The sequence below is a fragment of the Colletotrichum spaethianum genome, assembly GCF_022836535.1.
Source record: "Colletotrichum spaethianum MAFF 239500 DNA, contig31, whole genome shotgun sequence".
Taxonomy (NCBI): Eukaryota; Fungi; Ascomycota; class Sordariomycetes; order Glomerellales; family Glomerellaceae; genus Colletotrichum; species Colletotrichum spaethianum.
Genome location: NW_026054801.1, coordinates 408,403 through 435,674, shown reverse-complemented (window position 1 = coordinate 435,674; position 27,272 = coordinate 408,403). Strand labels below are relative to the sequence as shown.

The 27,272-nt window shown below is 53.2% G+C and overlaps 7 protein-coding genes across 7 annotated transcripts; 2 read left to right on the top strand and 5 right to left on the bottom strand.

The window, feature by feature from the left end:
- Positions 1-2,378: 2,378 nt before the first annotated feature.
- ColSpa_09911 (secondary metabolism regulator LAE1) lies at positions 2,379-3,673 on the bottom strand (the record flags this gene model as incomplete). Its single annotated transcript, XM_049276123.1, has 3 exons — positions 2,379-2,844; positions 2,943-3,147; positions 3,241-3,673. 3 exons carry the CDS (start codon positions 3,671-3,673, stop codon positions 2,379-2,381), a joined length of 1,104 nt encoding a protein of 367 aa, XP_049132080.1.
- Positions 3,674-5,479: 1,806 nt separating this feature from the next.
- On the top strand, positions 5,480-6,883 carry ColSpa_09910 (ribosomal lysine N-methyltransferase set11; the record flags this gene model as incomplete). Its single annotated transcript, XM_049276122.1, has 1 exon — positions 5,480-6,883. The coding sequence occupies one exon, from the start codon at positions 5,480-5,482 to the stop codon at positions 6,881-6,883; it is 1,404 nt and encodes a 467-aa protein (XP_049132079.1).
- Positions 6,884-6,926: 43 nt separating this feature from the next.
- ColSpa_09909 (acyltransferase mlcH) lies at positions 6,927-8,223 on the bottom strand (the record flags this gene model as incomplete). Its single annotated transcript, XM_049276121.1, has 3 exons — positions 6,927-7,752; positions 7,804-8,068; positions 8,121-8,223. The coding sequence occupies 3 exons, from the start codon at positions 8,221-8,223 to the stop codon at positions 6,927-6,929; spliced, it is 1,194 nt and encodes a 397-aa protein (XP_049132078.1).
- Positions 8,224-9,631: 1,408 nt separating this feature from the next.
- ColSpa_09908 (putative transporter) lies at positions 9,632-9,966 on the bottom strand (the record flags this gene model as incomplete). Its single annotated transcript, XM_049276120.1, has 2 exons — positions 9,632-9,868; positions 9,931-9,966. 2 exons carry the CDS (start codon positions 9,964-9,966, stop codon positions 9,632-9,634), a joined length of 273 nt encoding a protein of 90 aa, XP_049132077.1.
- Positions 9,967-10,155: 189 nt separating this feature from the next.
- ColSpa_09907 (putative transporter) lies at positions 10,156-11,536 on the bottom strand (the record flags this gene model as incomplete). The annotated part of the gene is made up of 4 exons (XM_049276119.1): positions 10,156-10,371; positions 10,424-10,837; positions 10,889-11,182; positions 11,360-11,536. The coding sequence occupies 4 exons, from the start codon at positions 11,534-11,536 to the stop codon at positions 10,156-10,158; spliced, it is 1,101 nt and encodes a 366-aa protein (XP_049132076.1).
- A 1,892-nt stretch (positions 11,537-13,428) lies between these two features.
- Positions 13,429-15,128, top strand: ColSpa_09906 (para-nitrobenzyl esterase; the record flags this gene model as incomplete). Its single annotated transcript, XM_049276118.1, has 2 exons — positions 13,429-14,985; positions 15,057-15,128. 2 exons carry the CDS (start codon positions 13,429-13,431, stop codon positions 15,126-15,128), a joined length of 1,629 nt encoding a protein of 542 aa, XP_049132075.1.
- A 3,415-nt stretch (positions 15,129-18,543) lies between these two features.
- On the bottom strand, positions 18,544-26,629 carry ColSpa_09905 (nonribosomal peptide synthase atnA; the record flags this gene model as incomplete). The annotated part of the gene is made up of 5 exons (XM_049276117.1): positions 18,544-21,642; positions 21,708-22,494; positions 22,544-23,691; positions 23,741-26,203; positions 26,255-26,629. The coding sequence occupies 5 exons, from the start codon at positions 26,627-26,629 to the stop codon at positions 18,544-18,546; spliced, it is 7,872 nt and encodes a 2,623-aa protein (XP_049132074.1).
- Positions 26,630-27,272: the final 643 nt, after the last annotated feature.

The following is a 27,272-nucleotide window of genomic DNA, read 5'->3' as shown; positions in this document are numbered from 1 at the left end:
ATCAAATGGAGAAATCGGCAATCCAGACATCAGATCAGTCTATATACCTCTGCAACTACATAACCTTTAGAGCACGGCAATAGCTTCTCTCCGATGATTCAATCTGAAGACGTCACACCAGTGTCTCTCCCCGCTATGCACAACCAACCCGAACGGCCGAATCAGCCACGCACGCACGCAAAGCATGGCAACACCACGCATCACAACTCAAATACTTCATTCCCAAGCAAAGCTCTGCTCCATTCGCCCTGAAAGAGTCGGTGAGCAGACAGCCCACCTCAAATCACAGTTTTTTGGCTTGTGAAGTCATGTTGGAAGACGCCACTCATTGAGCCATGGGACTCCGGGGAACCATTCCTACTGGATTGTTACCCTCAACCGCCCACTATGTCCATTGGCCAACCAACACACGATAGTACCCGAGCGACCGGTCAATGTTGGCCGGGTCTACGCACATCCAACGAATGTCATCGCATTTTGCCTCCGGCTTGCGGCTGCCGGCAGCCCTCTTTCTCGAGCACACCCTCTTTGGTCGACTGAGATTGACGAGAGCCAGATGGGCGTTGCTTATCAACTCCCAGCTAAACTGCCGTCGACTGCCAAACACCACTGTAACATGGCGGACCTCGATGAGCTCTCCGAACATGACATCACAAGGCTCAGCTGGTTGAGGCTTTCACAACGGCTCAAAGACCCGAGCTTTAGCTCAATGGGATTCCCTTTTCGTTGCCCGACGCTGGCTGCAGCGAACCCCCCCTCCCTGTACTCGCTCTGCACGCCGAGGCAGACAATGGCATGGTCTACCTTGGTCCAAACTCGAGCTGCACCCCAACCATTGCGGTGGCGTACCTGTACAGATGGTAGTACGAGACTGACCCCTGCCGCCCTCGGGCTCCGCAGCTTCCGCAGCGGCTACTTTTGGGTCGGTGCAACGTGGGTTTTGTAGCTGCTAAGGGTCTTTAAGGAACCTGTTGTTGGCCGTTTGGCGTGCGCCGCTAGGAACACGCAGTTTGGTGAGCGCCGGCGATCGTTGATCAACCGTCCTTGAAACAGCCTCTGACCAGTTTCTCCGCATCAGAAAAAAAGCATTGCTATCGGCTCCTCAACCCTTCGCCGTGGCGCCCAGATCAACTTACGCCTGGGATCTCCTGCAATCCCCGACATTGATTCGGCACGGGAAGGGGGCGTAGTGTATGTGCAGCAGCAGCTCCGCAGCTACCTCCATCACGACGCCAGACTCCGACCCCGCCATGCAATGCTACGGGAACACCCCTGAGCCTGAAGCTCAGCTTCTTCGCCGTCAGTGTTGCTTTTCCCATGGCTCTTTCGTCTCTCGCTGTTTAGGTCTGTCTCTCCGCGACAATTCCAGTCGCTAGACCGAGTTTTTCCATGAATGTTCATTGATCAGCCCTAGCATGCTGCCTTGAACCTGGCCGATGAGACCAGCGTTTCCACGAAGCACGATTGGTGTTGAATGGGATTGTGCAAACCAGACCTCTCGAAGACAAGTTCAAGATGCAAAGACTCACATTCAGTTAGCAATATTTGTAGCTAAGAGATTTCGGCGGCAAAACAGACAGCTCAATAGTCTCATCAGATTGGGATGGTGGCGCATGACGCACCCAGCCAGGTGTGGGAAATGAGTGAAAAGCCGCTGGGTTGCCGGCATGATCAACTGCAGCTCACCAAATCGAGCCAAAGTCGGGTTACGGTGAGAAATTACTTCATGCCGCACAGTCGGCTTCAGATGTCGTTCACATCGTACGATGGCTACGTATCCAAACGACTCATCACCTCCGTGATACGTTACTTCTCCAGTTTTTGTCAGATCATGTTGTTCTTTTCCAAAGGGTTCGACTTGGATGCTTCGGGTGCTGTTCTCGAACCTGCCAGGGCACCTCAAAAGCGTGGGGTGCCAAGGATCCTCCCACTCCGTTGACCCCGCTACATCTCAGACGTGGGGTTGCCATCATCGCAGGCACGCGGTGAGGTTGCAACAAAGCACATGTCTACACAACCATCTGTTTTCCGATTTCTGCAGTGAGCAAGACCGCTATTTGAATGATTTTGCAGTCTAGGAGATAGAACCATGTTTGCCTTTTATCGGTTTCGGGAGCTGCAACGTCCCCGGCCGACACACAAACAGCAAGGCAGATTCTGTTCCCCAACAGGCAACTCACAATTTTGCACGGTAAACTGAGAGAATATTCTAATTTCACATGTTTTTTGAACCTCTTGATGTAGTAGGAGAGGGTGCGCCTCAATTAATTAGCATGCCATCTCCCAACCGGTTCTCCTCGAACTCCTTCCAAAAACCCAGAAGCCCGCAGCCCACGAACCCAAACCCCAGCCAAAACACCAGCCCAAAGCAAATGGTATCACCGCGTCATTGGAAAAAACGGTTTCTGACCGATGAGAACGTGAAAATACACATAGGCGTGCACCGAAGGGTTCTTGAGGTCCCTGCGCACCTCGTCCAGAAAGCTCGCGACCTCGCCATGCGACCACTTCAGAATGTTCACAAACGGGCGCAGCGTGATGGCCTCGAGGCCCTCGTAGATGACGTCGTGCGTCAGCAGGCCGATGAACTTTTTGGTATCGTCCTTGGGCCAGGGCCCGACGGCCACCTTCTTCACCGTGTGCTTGATGTTGACGAAGCCGGCGTCGCGGAGACGCTCTGGGTTCCGCTCCGCGGCGTTCATGTCCGTGTCAGAGAGCCGCAGGGCCTCTTTGAGGTGGCCCACCATGCGAGCCGGGGCGTAGTCTGCGGGCATGGTGCCGTCGTCGCAGCTGTATACCCAGCGGAACTCGTGGAGCTCGATCCAGCCGCCTGGTTTGAGGGATCTGCACGCATGGTTGGAAAGGTACGCCTTGAGAAGCCGCAAGGCCTACGAAGAAAGACCACAAAAACAACTGACGGGGGATGAAATAGTGTGCCTTACGTGTATGCGCTCCGGAACAGTCTCGGCCAGTCACGGATCGAGGGGGCCATGTTTCCTAGGCGTACAAAGTCCAGCGTGTTGGGAGGGTCGTCCCATTCGTCTTCAGCGTCGTCTATGATGAAAGTGACGTTTGGCGGCAGCATCAGGAACTGAATCGGACTCAGGTCGAGGCCGATGATGGCAGCCCCTGGATACATATCGCCCACTGCACGTTTATAAGCATCCGTCGTGGGCATATAACCGCAGCGCGCATACCCTCAAAGGCATGCGCAAACAGTTGCACATGAGAAGTACTCACTCTCCTCGGCCCACGCGCCTACTCCCGTTCCCACATCGAGGATCCTCTGCGGATTCTGCAGCGGAGCGTAGTGCAGCCGTGCGTTGCGGAGGAGCATCATGGCGTCGTGCTTCATGAGCTCTCGACGCTGCTCGGGCTCGTCGTTGGGGAAGTGGTAGCGACCCTCGCGGAAACGATGAAAACTGCGGCCATCCTGGTAGACAAAGTCGGTGACGCTGGGCGTCAAGGAGTAGGTGCCGTCGCCCGCGACGCCGGCGTCGGACGCGGAGGCGTAGCCGTCGTCCGAGTGGGGGTAGCCGTTCTCGTCGTCGTCTCCGGGGATCAGTTCCATGTCGCTGTCCGGGGCCGAGGCGAAGGGTGTGAAGGCCGTGGGGGCGCCGGCGGCGGCGGCGCCGGCGGGGCCGGTGCCGAAGGGCGGAAGGTGTGAAGCCATTGCTCGAGCTCGAGCGGCGCAAGAACGCGGAGAAGAGGGGCGGAGCAAGACGTAGGTGGCTTTTGAGGTTTCTGCAGTCAAGTCCGAATTGGAGAATCGAGGCTCGAGAAAAGAGCGGTGGAGAATTGAGACAATTACCTGCTCTCCAAGCGATCGAGAGGAATTGCCAGTTCGGTTTGCAGTCGCGTCTATTGGAACATGGGCCCCTGGCAATTTGCGGAGGCCCCCTACAAGGTCCCATTGGCGTTGGTCGCCGCAAACGAAGAACCAACGGGACAGTACGCGTCCCAAAAGGGAATGGAGCCTGGACTGGTACCCGGGAGTTCGATGCCGGATAGTCAGCATGGGGAATGCGGACATTCTGTTGGATTTTCTAAAGGATTGGCCGCTCACTCGGGATGTCGTCCTGTTCCAGCCCCGACATGGCAGTTTGGTGGGCTTCTCAAACACTCTGGTTGAGCTCTTTTTGAAGAGCGATTTGTCTCAGCCTTTTGGAAATATTTGTCTTCAACCTTGAATGTTGTTTTCAAGCTTTTCGTCTTCGGTGACAACTAGGCGGCCTTAAAACTCACCTCTTCCACCGCTGACTGGGTAGTTTAGCACCCAATCCCAATGGAAATAATTAGGCCATTCTTATGCAGATGCATGGTTTGCGGGTAACAAGTTACTGCCAACAATCAATGGTGCCAAAGGATCCAAGTACTTATGCTCTGAGAGCCCAATTCATACAATCGTTTGTAGCTATCTTGTTGCAATACTCATATTGGAAACCTTGAGTTTAGGTGTAGAATGTGGTAGTGCACTTGTTGTTGGAAGTCAAAGGTTCTCGTATCGTGTTCGACCCCATTCATTTCAAACCAGATCATGAGCTACGACTTTTGGCAACCACTTGGAGTGCCTTTTCCGTAGAGGCGCGTACTTAAAGCCAACGAATGGATTCAACAGCTTTCCGAGGTTCACAACACTGTGCGGAACTCCAGAGCAGGCTATGGTGGAGAAATAGCTGTATCTTTGCGCTACTGGAACTCTATGTGCAATGATGGAATGCAAGAGGACCTCAATCCATCCCTTGTATTCTTCGAACCTTGACACAGGGAAAATGAGTCTCCTCGGCCAAGCCATCGGGCTTCAAGCACATGCTTGGGGTCGTGTGTCGACAGTAGAGCCGCCTGGCAGATGGAACGATGGAGAGGCTTATCATGGCCGCGTAGCGAGTCATTCGAGCAGCTACCTTTTCATGGTTCAGTTTCTGGAGGAATCTAGTAGAGAGATAACCCCGAGTGAAGACATTGTGGCTTGTCCGTAGGGATATGTCACTCGTCTGGTTGAAGATCGCTGGAACGATGCTAACGCGCCACAACATTCAGAAGCAAGAAGGGCATGTCGTCGGCGAAGGTTTGACTGGCGCGAGCATTAGACGAACTGCTAACAAGGATGGACCTGCATCGCGCCATCGTATGGACCCTGCAGGACGGATCTGCTCGAAAATACCCGATCACCTTCTCCACCAATGGCTCAGCTGGCGTCACTTTGTCTCGCCTCGGTGAACAACCCCCACCTTCACCTTGTTTTTACTACCCCGCACCTCGGACACCGAAGCTGAGAAAAAATCTGATTGTTGACCAGCCCAATCAGTCCGTCTATCCCACACACCTCCGTCAAAGGAATCGCGAGCTAAGTCGTGGAGGGTTCGGCATTGGACAAGACCGTGACAGTTGCATCACTTGGCTTAAACAGGAGGACCAGGCCCTGCTCCGTAACCACTCGCATTCCCAACACACCATCGTCTTGCGCTATCATTCCACGATGGAAGAGCTAGTGAGCTGGGCCAGATCCCACGGGGCCGCCCTCCACCCGTCAGTCGAGGTCTACAACGACCCCAGCACCGGCAATTCCTTCCGCGTCTCCCCCGACGGCGCCGGCGTCAATCCGGGCGAGACCATCGTCACCTGCCCCCTGAACCTGACGCTGTCCTATCTCAACGCCACCATCACACCCAGCCCAGGCTTCCATCACGACGACACCACCACGACCAACTCTTCCAGCCCCTTTCCTCCCTCATTCCTCAACTCCGTCCCGCCGCATGTCATTGGCCGCTTCTTCCTCATCCAACAATACCTCCTCGGCAAAGAGTCATTCTGGCACCCCTACATCAGGACCCTCCCACAGCCACAGCACCTCCAGTCCTGGATCCTGCCGCCGCTCTGGCCATCCGACGACGTCGAGCTGCTCGAGGACACCAACGTCCACGTCGCCATCGCCGAGATCAAGACCCGTCTGAAAGCCGAGTTCAAGCACGCCATCGCCGCCTTCGGCGACGACCCCACGCGCCACGACTACACACGCCTCCTCTACAATTGGGCCTACTGCATCTTTACCAGCCGCAGCTTCCGCCCGTCCCTCGTCATCCCCGCCGCGTGCCAGAAGACGCTCTCGCTGCCCGAGGGATGCGCCGTCGACGACTTTTCCCTGCTGCTGCCCCTCTTCGATGTCGGGAACCACGCGCCCACGGCTAGAATCGCCTGGGACGCCGACGGAGAAGCTAACAAGTGCGCCCTGCGCACCTTGGACGCCTACGCGCCCGGGGCCCAGGTGTTTAACAACTACGGCACGACCAAGACCAACGCCGAGCTGATGCTCGCGTACGGCTTCCGGGTTCCCGAGTCGGCGGATCTGCACAATGACTACGTCCACGTCCAGAGGCGGGGTGCGAAACCCGCAGCGGAAGAGAGCGCCGGTGCCGCCAAGGCCAGGGATTATCTCATCTCCCTTCGGCCTGTCGCCGACCCGAGCTCTGTGGCGGCGAGGTCTGGGCGGATGCTCGGCGACGTCGACGCAGAAAGGATCCTGCCGCCGTTTCGGCATGTGCAGGATACCATGGTCTGGGAGCTGGTCCTCGCGCAGACGACCGCCGAGCAGCGGGAGGAGATGCTCTCTGTCCCCGAGGGTGTTGATGCGGATCTGGAGCGGCTGCGGAAGGTGTTGACGGGGGATGTCGCGCCGGCGTTCCAGCCGGTCCTGTTCCAGACCGTCGCCATCATCCAGAACAAGGTCCTTCAGGAACTCGAGCGGCTGGATCAGTCCGAGTTCGAGATGGAGGAAGCCGAGGCGACGCGGAATCAGCTCATGGCGTATCACTACCGGAGACAGTGCAGGAAGGTTCTGATGAACGTGCTCGAGTCCATGGAGATGCCTGACGAGTCCACGTAGAGTTGGATTTCCCTGCGGCATGAAGACCATGTCTAGTCTACCCTTATGCTTGTTGGCCGAGGAGCTCTCCGTAGACGGCCCTCTCCAGCTCATCGTACAACTTGTTCACGACCGGATCGCCGTGAGGCAGAGACTGCACAATCAACGTGGCCGCGACCCCCGTTTCACGGTCCATCCACCAGTGACTGTTGCACATTCCGCTCCACTGCAGGCTGCCCTTCTTCCGCTTCCCCGGCGCGTCCTGCATGTTGACGCATCCGGCCAGGCTGTGGTTGAGCTCCATGTCCGGAGAGAACTCCACCGCAAGAGTGCCCCAGGCGTCCGCAAGCTCTTTCATCATTTTTGCCTGCTTCCCTTCCAGCTGCGGGATAAACATCTCATCCAGCGTCTCCTTCTTGACAAGCTCCTCGCGGAGGAGCGCGCGGAGGAAGACACCGTAGTCTTTGGCGGTGGTCCACAACCCCGCGCCGCCACTGTCAATGGCGTCCGCGGCTATGTTGCGCGGAGCCGGGCCAGGAGACAAAGAAAACCCGTCGTCGCCGCGGTACTGCCACGCTGCGGTCCGTTCGGCGACGTGAGGAAGCTTCTCGGGCCAGAACCCCGTGTCCTTCATGCCCACGGGAGCAAAGATGTTCTGCGAGAGGTACTCGCCGAGTGTCTTGCCCGTGATCTTTTCGAGTGCCTGGCCGGCCCAGTCGATGGCCGTGCCGTAGTACCACCCCTCGCCGGGTGTGAATTTCAAGGGCGTGGCGAAGCCCTCAATTGTCGCGTCGAGGTTCGTGGCGGTGCGGCCAACAGCCTTATGCCATTTCATGAGGTCGGCGTCGGCGACGTCATAGCCCAGGCCGACGGTGTGCGTAAGGAGCATCCTGTAGTCTGTCAGTGGTCGTGTGGTGGTGGAATGAGACGCGTCGACGTACCTGAGCGTGATGGGCGTGGTGTTCTCCTCCAGAATGGGCTGCTCGTCCCCGTCAAAGCCCCGGAGGATCTGCATCTTGGCGAGTTGGGGCACAGTACTCCGCAAGTCGTCGTCGAGACCGACGAGGCCTCGTTCGACGAGCTGCATGACGGCCGTGCAGGTGATTAGCTTGGTCATGGAGGCGACGTAGGTGAAGGAGTTTAGGTCCCAGGGCCGCGCGTCGGCGGCGAAATCGATGCGGCCTGCCGAGCTGCTGTATAACACGCCTGTTTTGGGTCAGACTTGAGCTTTGAGGAGTATGTGGCCAGGCCATCTCACCATCTTTGTTGACGACGACGAAGGCGGCGCCAAGAGTCTTGTCTTTGGTGTTGTTTCCTGCGGCGGTGTACTTCGCGAGGATCGTGTCGAGAGTGGAGGTCATGATGCAGGTAGATTGCGAAAAGGCGATAAAGTGTGGTAAAGCAGGAGACTACCGGCAACTGATCCAATCCAACGCGTTCTATTTAAAGTTATTTTGAAAAATCCACCTAGGCGTCGTATCGGGTGAGGTTCGAAATGTGCCCGGAAGACACGGTAGCAGGCCACGTTGCTCGGAGGCTTGGGGTGACCGGGGGGAGTTGAGCGGCGCCAGGCGGTCCCAGGAAAGAATACCGGATATAGCTGCCCCGCACCTGCTGACCTGTCGCTCATCATGTTCCTCATTTGGGGAAGCACGTATCTCACCGAATCTCTGGCTGTTTGAGTCATCACCGCTCTTGGCATGCGGCTTACTTTGCCAGCAACGCGGGAAACAAGCTTCTTCTCTAAAAAGTTGTTAAAGTATTGTAAAAGCAGTAGCGTATGCAAAATTGATTGTTGCTGCACAAAGTTGCCTAATGGGCATTGCCAAGGAGGCGTTTGAACAGCTGAAAGAACTTAGTAAATGCAACAGAATCCGTGTCCTTTGCTTTCCCTGCAGAAACCTCCTCAATCGTGACACCGTGGTCATAGATTCACGCTACATTGGCCGGCTTAGATCCGGACCCGTTCACTGAATCACAGTTCCACAAGAACGGAGCCAAAGTCGTCCATGGACGCATCGTGGCGTCTCATGTATTGGTATTCGCTTTTGGGCGTTTAGCGTTAACAGTTGAATAGTGCTTATATTTATGGAGGGTTGTCTCTTTACCCTCTTTCACTGGTAAAAACATTGACCTGACTCCATGGATCACCCATCCAATGTTTCCCTTCTTCTATCTGGAGTCTTTCAGACAACTCAGACTATACCCTGAAAACGTCGCAGAAAACGTCGTTGCCAAAATGTAACGGCGCGTTGATAAGCTTGACAAAGGTCCATGGATGGTTCAGCTGCCTTGGACAGGGGCTGAAGGTGAAACTTCAGACGGCACATGTGTAGAACCACCAAATTATCCTCCTCCAACACCATCTCTCTTGTCTTATCTCGAGCCTTTTGGATTTCGCCGAAGATCATTGCGTATCCAATCCTAGCTCCACCCACAAGCTCCTCATCCGAGCCAACGTGAGCATCTCTTGGGTTTCACACAGCTTCCTCATCTTTGAAGCATATCACGCCGCACTCTCTAGATTTTTTTCTTTTTTTCGTACAATACTGCGTAGAATTGTGCTTGAGCACCAAACCGCCTTTTTCAAGCTCAATGTGGGTAGCAATGGACAACACTTGACTAGAAGCAAGGTTTCACACTGCTTGTTAGGTAGGTTGTCATTTTGCTATCAGAGCAAAGTTTGTCTCTCTATTAGTATGGTTAGAGTCTCGTAAGTAATCAAGGCTATATCAGCCAGCAACTCCGTCGCTGAATACAAAAGCTGCATCACCACATGTAGCGGTACGTCAGCGCTTTATCACCCTTGTCTGATAATTCTTCCGCTGTATATCTACTATCCTCTCCTGCTGCCATCCTACTGTCGCGCTTCTTGTTGATGCTAATGTAACTAAAGATTAGGACTGAAGCAGCGATGATGCCAACAGAGATGAAACCAAGTTCAAGAGCGTGGCCCAGTACATAACGCGGACCGTCTTTTTGACGGTAGAAGTTGGACGCCATGGCCTGTAAGGAGTCAATGAGAATGGCCTCCCTGAGTAACGTGTGTGGGGATATGAGTCTCTTACACCGCCTAGGTTACCAATTCCAATCTGGATGGCCATTCCTGCGCTTCGTTTATAGCTACCCGACAGGTTGTTGGATAGCCAGCTGATAACGCCCGGGAAGGCAGGGTAGATGGCGCACGCAACAACGAAAACGCCACCGTATACGACCTTGGGATTCGAGCTCGATATGCACCTTATTCATAAAAATGTCAGTCATTCAGGCCGGATCTGGAGTTGGATTTGACCTCACATGGAAAATCCAACAATCATCATGCACAAGAAGCCGATGATGAACGGACTTCTCTTGCCCAGCTTATCAGATAGATATGCGACAATGACGGCGAGTACTGCAGCGGTGATGTAAATCGGTACCGTCATTAGTTGTGCTGTGCTCGAAGTGTAGTTCAGGTTTCGGATGATTGTTGGGAGGAAAAGGCTGATCCCGTATAGCGGACACACAACCTGGAATCAAACGTCAGCTTCCAAATGGGAACTTTAACAGTGGAATCCTTACACCCCAGTAGACGAGGATGTTGACCCAAATCTGCCAGTCCTTAAAAGCATCCCATACGTATTTCCACTTGAAGCCTTCGGCCTCGGCAACTTGTACGTGGTTTTCCACCTTTCCTTGGACTTGTCCTTGATACTTCAGTCGAAATACGACGAATGCACGCTCCTCTTCAGTCAAGAAGTTGGCTGTCTCGGGAAAGTCGTGCAACGCGAAAAATGCCATGATTGCAACGACGACAGTGACAATACCCTCTAGGATGAAGATCCAACGCCAGCCCTCCAATCCGCCTATTCCATCCATCTTGGAAATGGCAAAAGCCAGGAGGCCACTGAAAGCGCCGGCGATAGATGCGGCTGAGAAGAACATTGCCTGTCGGAGCTGGATCTCGTGGCGACAATACCACATGGTTAAGTAGTACTGGTTGAACAGTTAGTTGTGAAGTGCCGCACAGTAACGTAAAGTACGGACCGCTACGCCTGGAAAGAGTCCGGCTTCAGTGACACCAAGAAATATTCGAGCTACCAGCAGTCCGTGATAGTTCCGCACGATTCCCATCAGCGTCATGACAACACCCCAGGCGACCATGATTGTTGGAAGCCATACGCTGGGACGGAGTTTCTTGAGCAGCAAATTACTCGGAACCTCAAATACTGCGTAGGTAAAAAAGAATACTGTGAGGCACCAGTTGTACTGGTCGGCAGTCATGTTCAAATCTTCTTGAAGTCCTTCGATTTTGGCATTTCCGATGTTTCCACCTGATGGCTGTATTAGTTGTAGACTGGGCATTCAGTTGTTCTGATCTTACGGTCAAGAAATGATAGCAGATAGAGTAATGCTAGCATTGGAATGAGCCGAATATCCATCTGCGACATTGGTCAGACTTGAAACATATGACCCTCGCGCTGCTCCATGCTAATGGCTTCGGAAGGAAACACTCACCTTTCTTAGAATTCTCTTCTTGTCCAAATGATCAAAAGAGGCAAGTGTAGTGCCTTGGGCCGTTGCCATAGCGTCGATGCGCTGAATCTCATTTTCCCTTGGCCCTTGCTCATGGTGGCCGCTCTCTAGTTCCGAAACATCGTGTTTTTCATGACGCGGGGTAAGGAATGAAGCCATGATGAAGCACCACGGTCTAGCTTGACACAAAGCTTGACAATGATTGCACCGGTAGAGTTATCGCCGTCAAAAGAGAGCTTTGCCAGAGAGCAAGTTGCGAAGATCTGAGAGAACTTGATGGATGACCAGCGCATGCAACACTAGGGCTCGACCATAATGGCCAGTTCTTTCCCGTCATCTTGTCCCTGGTTATAAGCTTTCGGGCTCTCCGCCGCTCGGCTTGACCTACACACACCAAACAGGTTGCGAAAGGTTCGCATCGTCAGCGGCTGGGATAAAGCTCCACCAAAGGAAAGCTCGGCAGATCCCTACATCCAATGAGGGCTTCGGCTTCTACCTAGTCCGGGGAAATTGAGGGGCTTAACGATGAGCCGAAAGCTTACCCCGCGTGGCCTCGCCTTATTGCAATTAAGCCTGGAGGGCAACGGAACGTTGTCTGCTCTAATTGTGGACCCACGTGCTGTGGTTTGTGCGTCTTTGGATTGGAGAACATTAGCTCAGTTGTTTTTTGAGATCGATAATGCGGAGCGAGGAGGGACAAGTGAGCCTTGAACGTGGTCGTGATGTCACTTGGAGAATGCGGGGAACGGATAGGCACTCGGCTCGCGGCCCAATATCTAGAAGCCGAAAACTACCGGGGCACATTCCTATGAAATGTGGGCGGTGTGCTTTTGAGCTTTTCTAGGCCTAAGTGTCGTTATGCTAACGTACTTAGGGGTTTCTGGATTAACGGGGTCTGGTGTCCAACGTCCGATGTTGTACTTAGACTCTTTGAGGAACGGAAAGACCATTTCTGGCCAACTTTCGAAATTCTGAACAGGTAGTCAAAACTTGGGAAGCCGTAAGATCAAGAGTTGTTATAATCCAGAAACATCCTCCTATGGTTAAAAAGTTGTCTACTGACAGTGGCGGTGGCGCTCTAATAGATATTGGATTGGACATCTTTTTTCCATTTCACCTCAAGAATGTACTGACATACTCCAACTGTGAGCATATCCACTATTTGATTCTCATTGAAATAATGGGAGTTACTTGGCTGTTTTCCCTTTTTAACTTGGAAAGGATAAAAACAACTGACATTCACTTCCTCTCAATCTTGATAATGGTCTCACATAGAATGTCTGACGGCTCAATACAATGGGAATCAATCGTTTTGATAGTTTGTGGAAAAAACTTTGGTATCATTTAGTTTTCGCATTTAAGAATCTTCACAGGTCAGTTGTCAAGACGGCCTGTCCATTTTGACTCTATGAAGTCTTTCATTGAAGCCGAGATGTCAGTAAGACTGAAATGCTGCCTACAGAGTCAATCCCCAATTAGTCATTGGCCATTGCTTCTTCTCGCATGCATTTTCATGAACCAGTATTGCCCAAGGCTCAGGCGCTGCTTGATTGGGACGAGGTGAACAGGCAACCCTTTTGCTTTCTTTCTCTTTCTTTCTTTATTTTTTATATTTTTTCTATATTGTGTTTCTTCTTTTCTTCCGTTTTCCGGCACGGTGGCCAGTGTCAGAATTCCTGATGCAAGTGAGGTTCCTAAGTGAACACAAGATGTTGCGTCAACAATGCTTTGACAGAAACATTTTTCGCCCCTTCCATGATAAGCCCGCGCTTTACTGCGAGGCATAGCCATCTCTGGTCATCGTCGCAACTTCAGGATAAGCATATCTTGATAGTGGAGAAAAGATCTACCCACATAGGTAACATTGTCTTCATCAGTTGCCCCGTGTATGATCCAATAGCGATTTTCAGTGGGGTCGACATGGGTCTCAAGGTCGTGTTTGCAAAGATACTCCACCCTTGAAAAAAGGGGGCATCCTCTCTGCTTACCTGGGGTTTCCTTCCCATCGGTTCTTGATTCATTTGTATCTCACAGTCCTCGGCGGGAGCATCATGGGCCTCATGAACGCGTTCGCAGCGGTTGCAAACATCGCTCTGGTTGCGTCGAGTCTTCTTCCTCTCTCGGCAGCAAGTGATTGCAGCAATACGACACGGGCTACTCCAAGCGTTGCCATTCCCCAAGGAACCATTGAGGGATTTCGCGATGCAAGCTGCAACTCGGTTTTCTTGGGGGTTCCCTTTGCCGCCACGACTGGCTATGAGAACCGATGGCGAGCGCCGCAAGACGTTCCAAGGTCGAACACAACGTTCAACGCGACTTCCTATGGCCCGACTTGTCCTCAAGCGATCTCTGGCGACCTTTTCAGCACCCAGGACGAGGATTGTCTGAACCTCAACATCTGGGCACCTTCGACCGGAAAAGATCTGCCCGTGTTTGTTTACATGTACGGTGGCGCTATGGTCACCGGGTCCAGCAGCAACCCCCAACTCCAAGGCTCCAACTTTGCTCGCAAAGGGGTTGTCTACGTCAACTTCAACACTCGCGAGAGCATCTTTGCCTCTCCGCACTCAGCAGAGTTAAAAGAAGCTCACCCTGAAGAGTCGCAAAACTTCAGCATACTGGATGTTGAGAAGGCGCTAGACTGGGTTCGCGTCAACATCCGCGCATTCGGAGGCAATCCGGACCATGTTGTGTTCGGTGGTCACTCATCTGGAGCTGTACAGGTGGACCACTACCTTTGGAACCATCCCGACTCCTGGCTCAAGGGTGCGGTTCAAATGAGTGCAAACGCTCTGTCAGGTCCCGCCTTTGCGCCTGTTAACGAAGCCCTCGACGCCGTTGCCTCCGAAGTCGGATGTCCGAAAGCCAGCAATGGCCAGTTGGATTGTCTCCGAGCCGTTGACATTTATGCACTGCAAACAGCCAACTTCAACTCTACCTTCAACACTTGGTTCACTCCCATCATTGACAACATTACACGTCACTCAGACTACGTTGCACGTCTTGCAGCCGGACAGTATGCATCACACGTGCCTCTACTGACTGGCACTTCGGATGGGGAAGGCACTATCTTCAGTCTCGTGTACGGTGCTGAGAACAGTAACTTCAGCTCTTGGATTAACACCTTCGACGCAGATAGTGCACACATTGAAGATGATGTCCTCCTGGAGGCGTACAATGCGTCCGACTACGAATCTGACTCCCTCCGAAGCGGTGAACAGTATGGAGACGCGCGATTCAACTGTGCTGTGGACTACCTACTCGACTTGCGTAGTGCCATTCAGGATACTTGGGTGTACCGCTTCTTCGGGAAATACGACAACGTCGTAGGAGTTCCCGGCACAGCACCCACTCATGGAACCGAGGTCCCGTTCTTCCACGGCGGTAACGAATGCTTTGAATCGCTAACCAACGTTACCGACGCACAACAGGCTTTGGCTACTTCCATCCATGACTGGTTCGTTAATTGGATCAAGAACCCGGCTGCCGGGCCTGGATGGGCACAATCGGCGCCAAAGTCCGGCGCCTTGGTCAAGTTGGGGGTGCCTGGCGATGAGCTGTCTGCCATTCTGGGATCGACCGAGGAGTACAATTCTCGCTGTCAGTCGGTACGTACCTGGCCTTCCACTGAACACCTCTGGTAGTTCAATCATTTCGCTAACAAGTCGCTACCTTCCAGGTTTATGAACCTGCATTCCCAAAGTACCCTGTCGTTCAATCTGTGGCAGGCATGCTGCAAAAACTGTCGTAACATGAATCAGTCGTTGTTGAAAATTGGGGAACCAGACTGCATCGCAAGAGATCATGACAAACCCCGATATTCGCGGAAGGGACCTGGATGTTGATTGGAAATTGAAGCTTTGCCGTTGCGGATAGGCTACGGATGAAGTTAGCCCATGTCATTCTGGGAAAGTCTTATCAAACTATGGTCACATTGTTTTACCTCGCTGAGCTTTCGCTTTTCGCCGTCAGGGCTTCCTGGTTTTGCATAATCTCAATGATCGATTCTTCTTGCTGCAACAAGTGACGGTGGTATCAAACTCCAGCATCGTTAGAGATGGAAGGCTGCCCGCCATGTCCGTAGGGGTATCTCCAAGCAACTGGACTCTCAGCTCGTGCTTGCAGAAACAACTGCATTGTCACTGCGCAACTAGAATTCCCCCTGAGCATTTCCGATTCCGTTGATATGATACGAGGAAGAGTGGATCTTGTCCCGTCCAATGTTCTCGCGGCAAAAAGAAAGTGGTGTGATCACATTCCGGCCAGTCGGTAACGAATTTGTTTGTAACACGGGTTCTCTTCTCTTCTTGTGTCAACCAACAAACATTCTGTTAGATGCCAAATCAAGGACCCTGACTAAAAGTCATTTACTAGCCTGTTCATATCAGCGGGCAGGCAGACAGGCGATTATGCAAACGTTGAATACAACCTATAGAATCGAGCAGCGGCTGTCGGCGTTTCTTGTGGGTCCAATATGCCGAGATCCAGATCTTCCCGTGGTAGAGTGTAAACTCGTCTGTCAGCTCTCTGTTGGAAGACTTTTTTTGCTCATTCACTTATTGGACGCTCCACCACAGCGACGTGGGTTACCATGGACACATACAGGTTCAATGTTGAATTTGATGGCAAACCCCTGGACCAGCACTACTATTCATCAAGAAAAGATCGGGCAGTGGTAGCTACCCAGGAACAATCGTGCATCTATGTAACCGATCACACCTTCCGGTAACGAAGATGTCATTTGGGAGTTCACGCAAGCATAGCCGAGACTCGAAAGTGTTATCGCAGGCTCCACGTTTGGTTGGACTGAGTCCCCCCAATTTGACATCAGCGAGACCAACCCAGGCCTGCAGCAAGGCTTTGGAGGTGTACTATCACTACATTTGACCTTCATCGGAGCACGGCTACCGCATCCGATTACGATGGCCCACTCTGCCCTGGGTCTGGACAATGTTGTGGGGAATCACCCCTACACTACCACATACGACCTGTCACATGTCTGGCGGTCTTCCACCGACCAGTCTGGTTCTTTTGTTGGGCGGGAAAAAGAATCTAGACCCTTTCCTGAATTTCTAGAGCCGATGCAAAGTTACTACGGGGACACGACTCAGTTTTGCGATGTCATTTCCCGGAGATCACAGATGAGAGGACGCAAGTTACAGATGATTGAACACAGAATTTACTTGCATTGTCTACTGCCTGCCCAATACCAAACCAATGACACATGAAATGGCATAGCAGCATGCAATGCTTTTCAACAGTCGCGATGTATCTTCTGGAGCCATCTGAACAGGATAGCTCCATCATTAGAGGAACCAGTGCCGCAAAAAGGCATTCTACAAATAGGATCGGAAAATTTTCTCGTACTTTTCCAGTGTTGTCTGGTTACCGACCCAAACATCCTTCTTTCCATCAACGATTTCAATGTTTGTTCCAACAAAGGTTGCAACCATGCCAGCACCGAAGGCAGACTTGTCAATGAATACATGTTCGTCCGGCTCAACTACCTCGAGGTAGTAAGGGTGCGCAAGCATCGCCGCGAGCATGTCGGCCGACTTGTATAAGAACATGGCAATTCCGTCAAAGTCCACAGGCTCGGTGGAGTTGGGTTTGCTCGAACCTGCTGCCGTTGGAAGAATCTGACCTCCCACTTGGATCTCAACGAAAGTCAGTCCGTATGCAAGAAAAGGGCATTGTTCTGCATAGACATCCATCTACGTACTTGCTGGTAGCGTGTAATGTTAAAGTGAACAGCCAATGGCGCAACCTTGGGTGCGTGTTGTGTTTGCCAGTAGTCCCAAAACTGCTGCTGGGTCATGTTGGAGGCTCGCTTGACGTAGGTTGCCATCTGTGCTTGTCCAGTATTGGTGCAAGACGCCATGCTGGTACCAAACAGAGTGGCCGCGACGGCAAATGGGGCAAGGCGGACCATTGTGCTTCAGATTGTTTGGAGTAAACTTGAGCACAGACAAGTCCAACGCGGACTATATAAAATTGGCAGGGTATCCGAATACCTAGACTGCTAGAGTCTCGGACAAAGAGTGTTGGAAAAGAGGTGTGCGTCGTGCCCTTTATGCCTTTCGCCCGCGAGACAATGGTATATCAAGTCTCGGGTCGGAAAGGCTGGAAGCTCCATTTAGTATTGTCGTCGGTACCATGTTCAACTGGAATTTTGGCTCCCTGCGAAATTATTGCGAAGCTGAGCCGCGCGACCATGGTGGAGTTCTCTACATGCAGGCTGAATAGAACCTAGCCATTGCCGCCTGATGATAACTGTCTGGTACCTCTGTCATCAAATACGCTCCGAGCCAAGGTGGCATGGATACGGTCCGTCTGCAGACGCAACATGTATCTACCAACAACGCGGGATGCAGATGCCCTGTCCCCCGCTCCCTGGCGAACGGGTACAAGCTCAGGGGTAGATCTAGTCATGACACATTCCTCGGCTAATAGACATTCGTGTCGGGTACCAGAGAATGTGACATGCTAGCTCAAATCTTTGATTCCTCGTGGCGAAATTGCAGGCGAAATGCCTTTTTGTCCTTTTCTTCTTCTTTGTCTTAGAACCAACCGGTCTCATCTGCTCATGGGATGTTGATGAGGGAGGGAATGACCGACTAACGGATTGGGTTAAATGCAAAGGGAACCGCAATGGTGTCTTCATGCAATGTATCGAATGATAATGATTTGGCTTGCTTTTCAAATCAACTTTTTGAAGAGTTGACCTACACTTGACCGTTCTCATGGCCGAGTTCCCGGTCACAGATGGTGAGAAGACTCAAAGGTAAAGCAGAGTGCACATGTGAGCGCTTCCCGAGGACAGCGTAGTCAGTACTCGAAGTTCGACGTTGAGATGGACAGTCTTTCTAACGAAACGACAGTTCTAGAGGACTGAAAACCCACTAAACCCAGGTCAAATATGTAGTCCCTTCAAAGAACATAGGCGCACAGGAATAGAATCTGAACTTTAAAAAGACTACACTGTTGAGCAAATGTCGTCGCCACACTGAACCATCAGAGAAAACCTAAAGCACAATGGAATACGATTACGTTTATTGGATATCACCATGCTATGCTATGACAGCAATCCGCTCGCTGTGAACATAGGAAACCTCATCAAGCCTGTCTCGAACAACCATACTTCAAGCTTACAAACCACGCATCACTTAGTGATGCCCCAACTTCGACCCAGAAATGCTCACAGGACTAACAAGACTGATCCGGTTCAACACACTGCCTGCCTTCCGTCGGAGTCTACTCTCCCTCACGGGCGATAGGGCAGTCGACACACTCAGCGGGCTCACCACGTTCCCGCCCTCCTCCTTGATCTGAGCGCTCACTTGACGGTCCTCGGCCTCCTCATCGGTACGGCTACTCCCCGTCGTCATGCTCTCCATGCTACTCCCGTCGTACTCAACCGCAAGACTCAACCTCTGCCTCCGCAGCTCATCCAACTCCACCGGCGACGTAGGTCTCGCCGCGTGGACGTCGCCCACGCCGCTGATAGCGCCCTCGGCGATAGAATCCATAAACGGCGCCGGCTGCTGCAAAGCGGGGCCCCTGTACACATCAATGGAGCTCGAAGAGCTGGCGCTGGTGCTGCTCAGCCCGCGTTCAGAAGAGATCTTTTCCTTAATGACCGTCGTGCTCAGCCTCTTCAGCCCACGACCCCAAGAGGGGTGTGACTTGGGCGACAAGACCTCAATGATGGTCCTCCTCTTGGCGTCGCGCATCTTGCGGGCTGCTAGCTCAAACTGCTCTCCCGGCGTCGGGTGCGCCATGATCTCTTCCATCGAGATGGTCAGGTTGTGAGACCCGGGGATGCCTAGCTTGGGAAGCTCCTGCGTCAGCAGCTCGGCGAGCTGAGAGGCGGGCATCATGCTGCCCCACAGGTCATAGAACGCCGCGTTGTGAAGCTGTGTCTCGGGGACGCCCAGGGAAAGCGGGTCAAGGACCTTTGTCCAGACTTTGGAGATGGCTGCTTGGACGGCGGTGCGATGGCTCTCAGACATGGTGGCGCCGACGTTCGTGGACTTTGTTTCCATATCGAGCTGAGGCAAGGGTATCTGTGGCGCTACGTCGCAGTAGTCGGCAGAGGAGGGGATGAGTGGATGAAGCATGGAGACTGAGGTGAGCAGCTCGATGTTGGAGCAGAGGGTTTTGAGAGTCTCGTTGGCAAAAAGAGTCGGTATGCGGTTCTCGCAGAACGTGAGGGAGATGTCGCCGCTGCTGGGGGTTTCCTGAGTGGAGATGACGTGAAGGTCATAAACGTCTCTGCTGATGGGCTCTTGAACGTTGAACTTGCACTTGATGGTGCCGAGGTTGAAAATGGCTGCTTCTTTGGCGGCATCCTGGTGGCGGTGTTCGACGACTGTGCTGAAGCGCGTCCAGTATGGGAGCTTGGTGCACTTTTCAACGATTTCGAGCCAGCCCATGTTCTCAAAGGGGATGCTCGTAACACGTTGGCTGTGAACATACTTGAGCAGCTCGAGGGGGCTGCTCAGCGTCTCCGCGAATCGTACACGGACAGGGATGGCGTTGGACACGGGTCCAAGAGTACCCGAGATGTCGGAACCGTCAGCCAGTCTAAGATGCCTTCCCTCGACGATCTCTCCAAAGAGAACGTCGCCTGACCCAGAAAGATTGCCAAGTGTCATAGCCCAGGCCGATTTGACGACCGTGTCGAAGGAGATGCCGATGTTGGCCAGGGACATTACCGAGACCTTTTGGGATATTGTTTTGACGTTCGTGCTCAGCGCTGGCGGCTTGCTGTGGGCGATGATCTGGGTCATTTTTGCTCCATCCAGCAAAGAGCTCCAGTGGTCCTTTGCGCCGTGGTTGTGAGAAAGCTGCACCGAGCGGGCAAAATCATAGTAGGTGGCTCTCCTTGGCGGGCAAGAAGGAGCGATGTAGATGCTCTTCAGGTGCTGCAGTAAAAGACAAATGGAAGCATCATCATACTGTGCTCCAGAGAGTCGCAGGACAAGGTTGGATTGCTTCCCGGCGTCGATGAAGAAGAACTTTGTCATAGGGACCTCGAGGTTGAAAGAGCCTGTCTGATCTCTCTTGATCAGCTTTTCAGTCATCGTTGAGACCCTCCAGGTTGGAACCTCGATCCTCTTGAACTCGGGGACGAAGGACTTCAGCGCGACTTGGTACACCCGTCTCTCATGGCTGACGAACGCCGTTCGTAGTATGGGATGGATCTTCGCCAGGCAGATGCACACAGCTTCAAGCTTCTTGGTTTGAACTGGCCCGGTGAAGCTGAACGTGAAGTAGGTGAGGCTCGAACTTCCCTTTAACAAGCCGGTCTCAAGGAACTTCAGCTGAGTCGCAGAGGCCTCCGCGACATCGTTGATGGCTTCGCGCTCGACGTTAAGCTTCGGAGCAATCACATCGTGAACGAATTGTTCTTCAAACACGGTCTCTGATGAAGATCCAACCGATGGGGTTGACGACTCAGGCTCCGCAGCCTCAAGGGCGTAATCTGAGCTTAGGGTAATGCCTTGGCAGAGCTCGGTAAGGGTGGCGCCGCGAAGGATGTCGGTTAGGGCAACAATGAGCCCCTGCTTCCGGCATGCGATGACGAGCTGACCGGCTAGGTAGCTCTGGCCACCTAACATGGAGAAGCTCTGATTACCACGGATGCTTGACGGGTGAACTCCCAGGAGGGACGCCCAGATGGATCGCATACGCTCCTCAACCTTGGTCAGGGGGAGAGGTTTGATACCGACTGAGCGAACCTCATCAGGTGATGCAACTGTCGAAAGAGCCTCCAATTGCTCCTGCGACAACCAGCCGACCATCTTCTGGAGCCTGCGACGGTTGACCTTGAGAGAGGGCGTTACGGGGAGGTGCTTTACGGGAACGAAAATAGTTGGCATCATGTGTGACGGCAAACTGGTGCCCAAGGACGATTCGATGAGCTTCTTAGCAATGTATGTGCGCTCCCGGGTGGTGATGGTGATTCTATTCAGGTCCTCAGAACCCTCGAACAACTTCTCGCCGAGCTCCACAAAGGCCGCAAGGGAAGGCTGCGCATCACGGCTGATTATGGTTTCCACGGCGAGGTCCACGCCTTGGCCCAGGCATCGTCGGAGCTTTTGCTCGATTTCGGTCACCGGGACGATCTGTCCGTTGCTCTCGAGGTCGTCGCGGCCACTAGACACGAAGTCGAGCATGCCATCTTCCAGGTACCGAACGCGGTGGCCTGTCTTGAAGTAGCGTGTTTTCGGCTTGCCGTCCTCGAGCGATGGGTCCGAGTCCTGAGGCAGATGTGTCAATGACTGGCCGGGACGAAGCGATGTGCTAGGGTTGGGCTCTCGATGACGAGCTCGCCAATCGCGCCGATCGGCATCAGCTTGCGGTGGTCTTCGGGGTTGACGACCCAGAATTTTCCCAGGAATGGAGGCGCAACGCGCGAGAGGTCCGAGGCCTTTGTGACCTCCAGGACAGAGACCCCAAGAGGGCAAACGTCGGGAGCACCATATGCCAGTAGAACCTTCGTTTTCGCCATCCAAGGGGCACAGGTATCCTCGTCCAGACGACGCGTTCTGAAGCAGACAGTCTTCAAGCTCGGGATGGCGGCCGGTGTCATTTTTCGCGCTAGCACAGGCGTCATGTAGCTCCAGTTGACATCCATCCTGCAAGCGGCGCCGACGATATCACTGGTTCTCTCGACAGAGGATGGAATGCACACACAGCCGCCGTGGACTAAGGTCGACAGCAGTTCGATCAGAGCGGTGTCAACATTGAAGGAAGACAGCTGCATCACACGACTGTTATTGTCGAGGTTCAGAGCGCGGCCCTGCGTGAGAAATGCTGAGGACAGAGCCGCGTGGTGGAAGACAATGCCCTTCGCATCTCGGCTTCGCGACGACCCAGGTGAGAGAAGAATGCAAGCGGCGTCGTCAGGTGCTGCCATGGGCAAAGGCGCCTGCATTGGAAAGTTGACCTCGAAGAGAGTATCGTCAACCACGATTACTCCTTCGACGATGGACTCGAGGTTTTTCCAAATCATGTCTGTTGTGACGATAACCTTGGGTGTGAGCTGACGGATAAAAGTTTCCACATTGGCTCGATCCTCGGCATCGATGGGAACGAAGCAACCACCGGCTCTAGAGTTGTGTTAGTGTATGTAAAGAAACAAAGGCTGAGCTAACCTACTTCAACACGGCCAAGATGCTGATCACCGCCCACTTGTTCTTATCGAGGATCACAGGGACAGCAACGCCAGGCCGGACTCCCCATTGAACGAGAAACGTCGCCAGTCGGGAAACAAGTCGACAGACCTGCCGATAAGAAAGCCCACCATCCCAGGCGCAGATAGCCTGCGCATCGGGATTAAGTCTGCCCTGTTGCGATACAAGAGTATGAACACAGCCATGTGCGGTGCCTTTGCCGTTGTCCACCTCCCAATCACTAATCAAGATCTGGGCGTAGTCCCTGTCGGTGAAGAGATCAACACTGCCAAGATTGTCGTCAGGGTTTCCAAGGATAGAGATAACAGCACGTCCAAACGTGTTGGTGAGATTTTCTGCCTGGGAAGCAGTCAGGAGTCTGTGCGAAACCCCGGTAACAAGCTGCCCATTGACGAGGGTCAACGAGAAGGTAACATCGAAATCGGGCGTGTTGAAGGCCTGAACGCAAGACAGTCTCATGGGTGGACGCGTGGAGCTGAACCTGCTTTTCAGCTCATGGGGTTCTTCCTGGTAAGACAGGCAAGTGTTGAAGAGGCTGTCACCCTTGAGGCCGAGAGCATGCTGAACTTCCGACATTGGCACGTATTGGTGCGGACGGCAGACCGCAGCATCGTCCTCAATGGACCTGAGAACTGAAGCGACGGACTTGTGATTCTCGAGTCCAATTGAACATGCCGTAGTGTTCTCAAAGGTGCCCACCGAGAGGGCCACTCCTTCTGGGGCGTCTGCTGCATCTCGACCTGATGAGCGGTAGCCGAAGCAGACTTGGTTGGAGCCAGTGAATGCACGCAGGACAAGTCCCCATGCCATCCGCATGAGGGTCGATCTACTGACATCCTGTGACCGACAAAAGTCGTCGATGTGGGCCATCGGCAATTCAACGTGAAAGTTGGTGTGTCGCATGGTGGCGTCGTTGAGAGTCATTAAACGTGGGAAGAAGCAGGGCTTCGTCTCTTGGAGGCGACCGATCCAGAAGTTAAGGCTGTTCTCTTGGCGAGCAGACGAGATGTACTGGATGCAAGTAGCATGTGACGGGTCGAGAACCTTCATAGACACTTTGCTCGAGTTGTACATCCTCTTCAGGTCCCAGACGATGTTTTGAAGACTCAGTGCCTGTTGAAACATTAGCGATCCGGGCCATAAGGAGAAACTTCCACCTTACATCGCAGAGTGCATGGCTGATATCGAGCCGCAGAAACGTGCTGGCATGCGACTTGCATACTGAAACCCTGTGGCGCGGGTTGGACGGCGTCGGACTCATTGGCGGCAAGGCGTTGAGAACAGCCACAGGGTCTGTTCCCGCTTCAGCATCGACAAAAAGCATGTCGGGCGAGCATCTCCTTAAAACAACTTGGTCAAAAAGGCCGTCCTCGGAAATGCTGTCAATGAAGACGGTTCTCAAAGCCGGATACTTAGCCACGATCTGCTGCCAAATGTTGCAGATCTGCGCCTGGTCGGCCAGTACACCGTTTGGTGATGCGAGCTCATAGATGGCGTGGTTGTGGCACGTCTCGATATCCTGGGTTTGACTGATGAGAATCTCTTGTTGTAATGCTGTGACAGGCAGGACGTCCTCAATTTCCTTGGCGCTAGAAAGCCCCAAAGCCACAAGGCGGTCAGTATTGAGCTTTGCGAGGCCCTCATAGGTGGTGTTGAGCATTGGAACATCGGATAGAGTGAGTTCTTGGCCCCGGTATCGCAGCCTACCGATGGCCTCGTAGAGAAGGTGCTCGTACATCTGGATCCATTCAGTAATCTTTTCCTGGTGCTTGGAATTACGGTTGTAGACGATTTGGACCGAAGCAGCGCCTTGATCGACCATGGCTGATACCTCAAAGAGAGCAATTCTAGACACCTCGGGGCCAATGTCGGCGGCATCTGTTGACCAAAGCCTTCCGGGAATCGTAAGTTGCTCAAGGACGCCTTTCTCCCTTTCAAGCTGCTGGACGGAGCCGGCGTATGTGAACATGATCTCCAATGGCCAACCCTCGGTGCATCTTGTCGCTGCTTCGGACCCGAAATACCTCGACGCAAAGTAACTCCATCCGCGGCGAGGAATTGATCGTCTCGTGTCCTTCATTTTGCGCAAAACATTGAGGAAATCGTCGGGCATGTCGACTTGCATTGCGACCGGGCAGAGTGAGGTGAACCAGCCAACCGTTTCTGTGATGTCAATGTCTTGACTCCATGGTTCTCTGCCGTGTTCCTGGTTCCAGATGACTGGGGCCCGACGGTCGTGGAAAGTCTGGCTAAATGAAAGGAGCAGAGCTGCCATGTAGATGTCCGACATATCAGTCTTGAAGACTTGGTTACATGCTGTGTGAAGGATTGATGTCAACTCCGGAGTGAGAGTGAAGCTTGCGACTGAGATTTCGTTATAGGTGTTGAGTGAGTCTTCGAGGCCCCAGTAGTTGTACTGGCCGCTGGGCAGCTGATATGGCATCACAAGCTGCTCTGGATGGTTGCTGATGTACTCTTCTTGCAACTCGTTCCATCTCTGAAATGGCATGGAGCGCTCGGAAAACAGCGTGCCTTCACGTAGCAACTCATCGAGGTCATGAATGATAATGCGCCATGACATCATGTCCACGACGAGATGATGGGCGAGGAGGTAGACCAGTTGTTGGCCGTCGTGGGTTCGGAAATGGTCGACTGCAAACACAGGCCCAGACTCAATATTGATGGTGGCTTGTGACTGCGCGACAATGCCCATGACTTCTTCGGTTGTGCTGACTGAATGATAACGGAATCCATAGGACCCGTCCACCTTGGGCACGATCCGTTGGGTCCAGCCGTCGGCATCAGGTCTGAACCTCGCGCGTAACATGGAGTGATGGCCGACAACCGTCGCGATAGCGGCGTGGATATCCTCCAATGTTGAGTTGTTCTTAACCCGAAGGAGGAGACTCTGATTGAAGCGGTAGCCGCCGTTGGATGCCATGCGCTGCTCGATGCGGCCACCTATTCCGGTATCGAAGTACATCTGCTGTATTGGTGACAGCTTGAAGCCTTCTAGCGATTCTTCATTCCAGACATCGGTTCTCTGATCTTTCCGGTAGGCGACTGATGCTAGCTGGCCAAGTGTCGGACACTGTTGAACGTCTTCTGGCCTCACGATGATGGACTCTGTCCGACATGCGGAAACGAGCATCATGGCAGAGATGTCATCACCCCCAAGTTGGCCGAATGAGAAATTCATGCCGACTTGTCTCGGAGGTATCCGGAGGACGTTGGCAACATTCTTTTGCAGAATCCGCTCCATCTCGGTTAATGGCTCCTGAAAGAGCTCGTGAGATTCGAGGCTCGAGATTTGGTGGTACATGTCTTCATTGATGTTCTGGATCCATGTCTGAAGCCGCCTCCGGTCGACGGAGCCCTCTCCGTTTGAAGGCATCTGATCAAGCACGATCCATGAATTTGGTACGGTGTGCGCTCCTCCCGATGTTTCGAGAGCCAGTCGAACTGCTGCAACCTGACTCCCAGCAAAGTGCATCTGTGATTGGGGGACGAGTCGGATGCTGGACAGGCTGGATTGTGAGACCCGGCCCGAGGCCAGCGCGATGAAAGCCACGAGCTTGCCCTCCAAGTAGCCAGCCTTTGGCCTGATGACGGCTGCGCTCCTTACCTGCGGCGTGGACTGGATGAACCGCTCGAGTTCAAAGTGCGTTGTTTTAACCGGTGCTGCGTCGACACTGTTGGAGGAATCGCACGATGATGTTGAGTATACGCTGTTTCGTCTGGGACTTGAGCTGAAGACATCAGAGGGAGAAGTGCTGTCTTCTTCGGAGTCCTTGGACACAGGCGCGGCCTGAACCAAGGGGGTGATGCAGGTCTGAAGCTCCGCCAAGGTCTGACAGCGGAGGATGTCGCTCGTCCTCACACCAAGTCCGAGGCTCATGCACCTCTTCCTTAGGGCGACAGCAGAGGGCCTGTCGCCTCCAAGGTCAGAGAAGGAGTCGAACAACTCTATGCTATTTTTCGGCAAACTTAGTACGGATGCAGTTGCCGAGATGAGCCTATTCTCGATGGACTCTGTGTGGAATGACGCCATGGAGGTGTCAATTCTGGGGAGACGTTTTGGGCTGACTGAGTTTGCCATATTGGGTGTAAGTGTGCTCGGTCTGGGCTGAAGAAGAAAAGAGAGCTGGGGAGCAGCTTCTAGGAGGGGTATCTCAAGAACGCATAAACACAAAGTAAGGAAGATGGCCGAGCAGGAGTGGCCAATTAACACAAATTAGACGCTGGTCTCAGGCGGAGGTCAAAGATGCCAAGGAAATATCGTTGGTCGGACGAGACGAACGGTATCGACCTTGGGGGGGCGATGGGTTTGGGGGCCAGTTTGTTGGAGTGCGTCTTTGGCGATGCAGCGTGCTGAAAGACCAACGGGCAACTGGATGTTACACGAAGAGAGGCAAGGTGGTCGAAGGTCAAGACAAGAGAAAAACGAAAGAGAAGCCGGAGTGAGGGAGAGGGAGGCGATGCTGAGGGTGAAATAGTGGGAGGCCAGCTTTCCAGACGGCTCTATTCATCCTCTCGATCCTTCTTGCTCACTCAAGCAAAGGAGTAAGACCAACAAGAGCAAGCGATGGTTGGGCAAACAGGCGAGGTACCTAGTACGACGCCGTAGGACAAGGTGTAGCCAGCAATGACCAGGGACCGGCATGGTGAGGTATGTAGGACGAGCTTCCATGGCC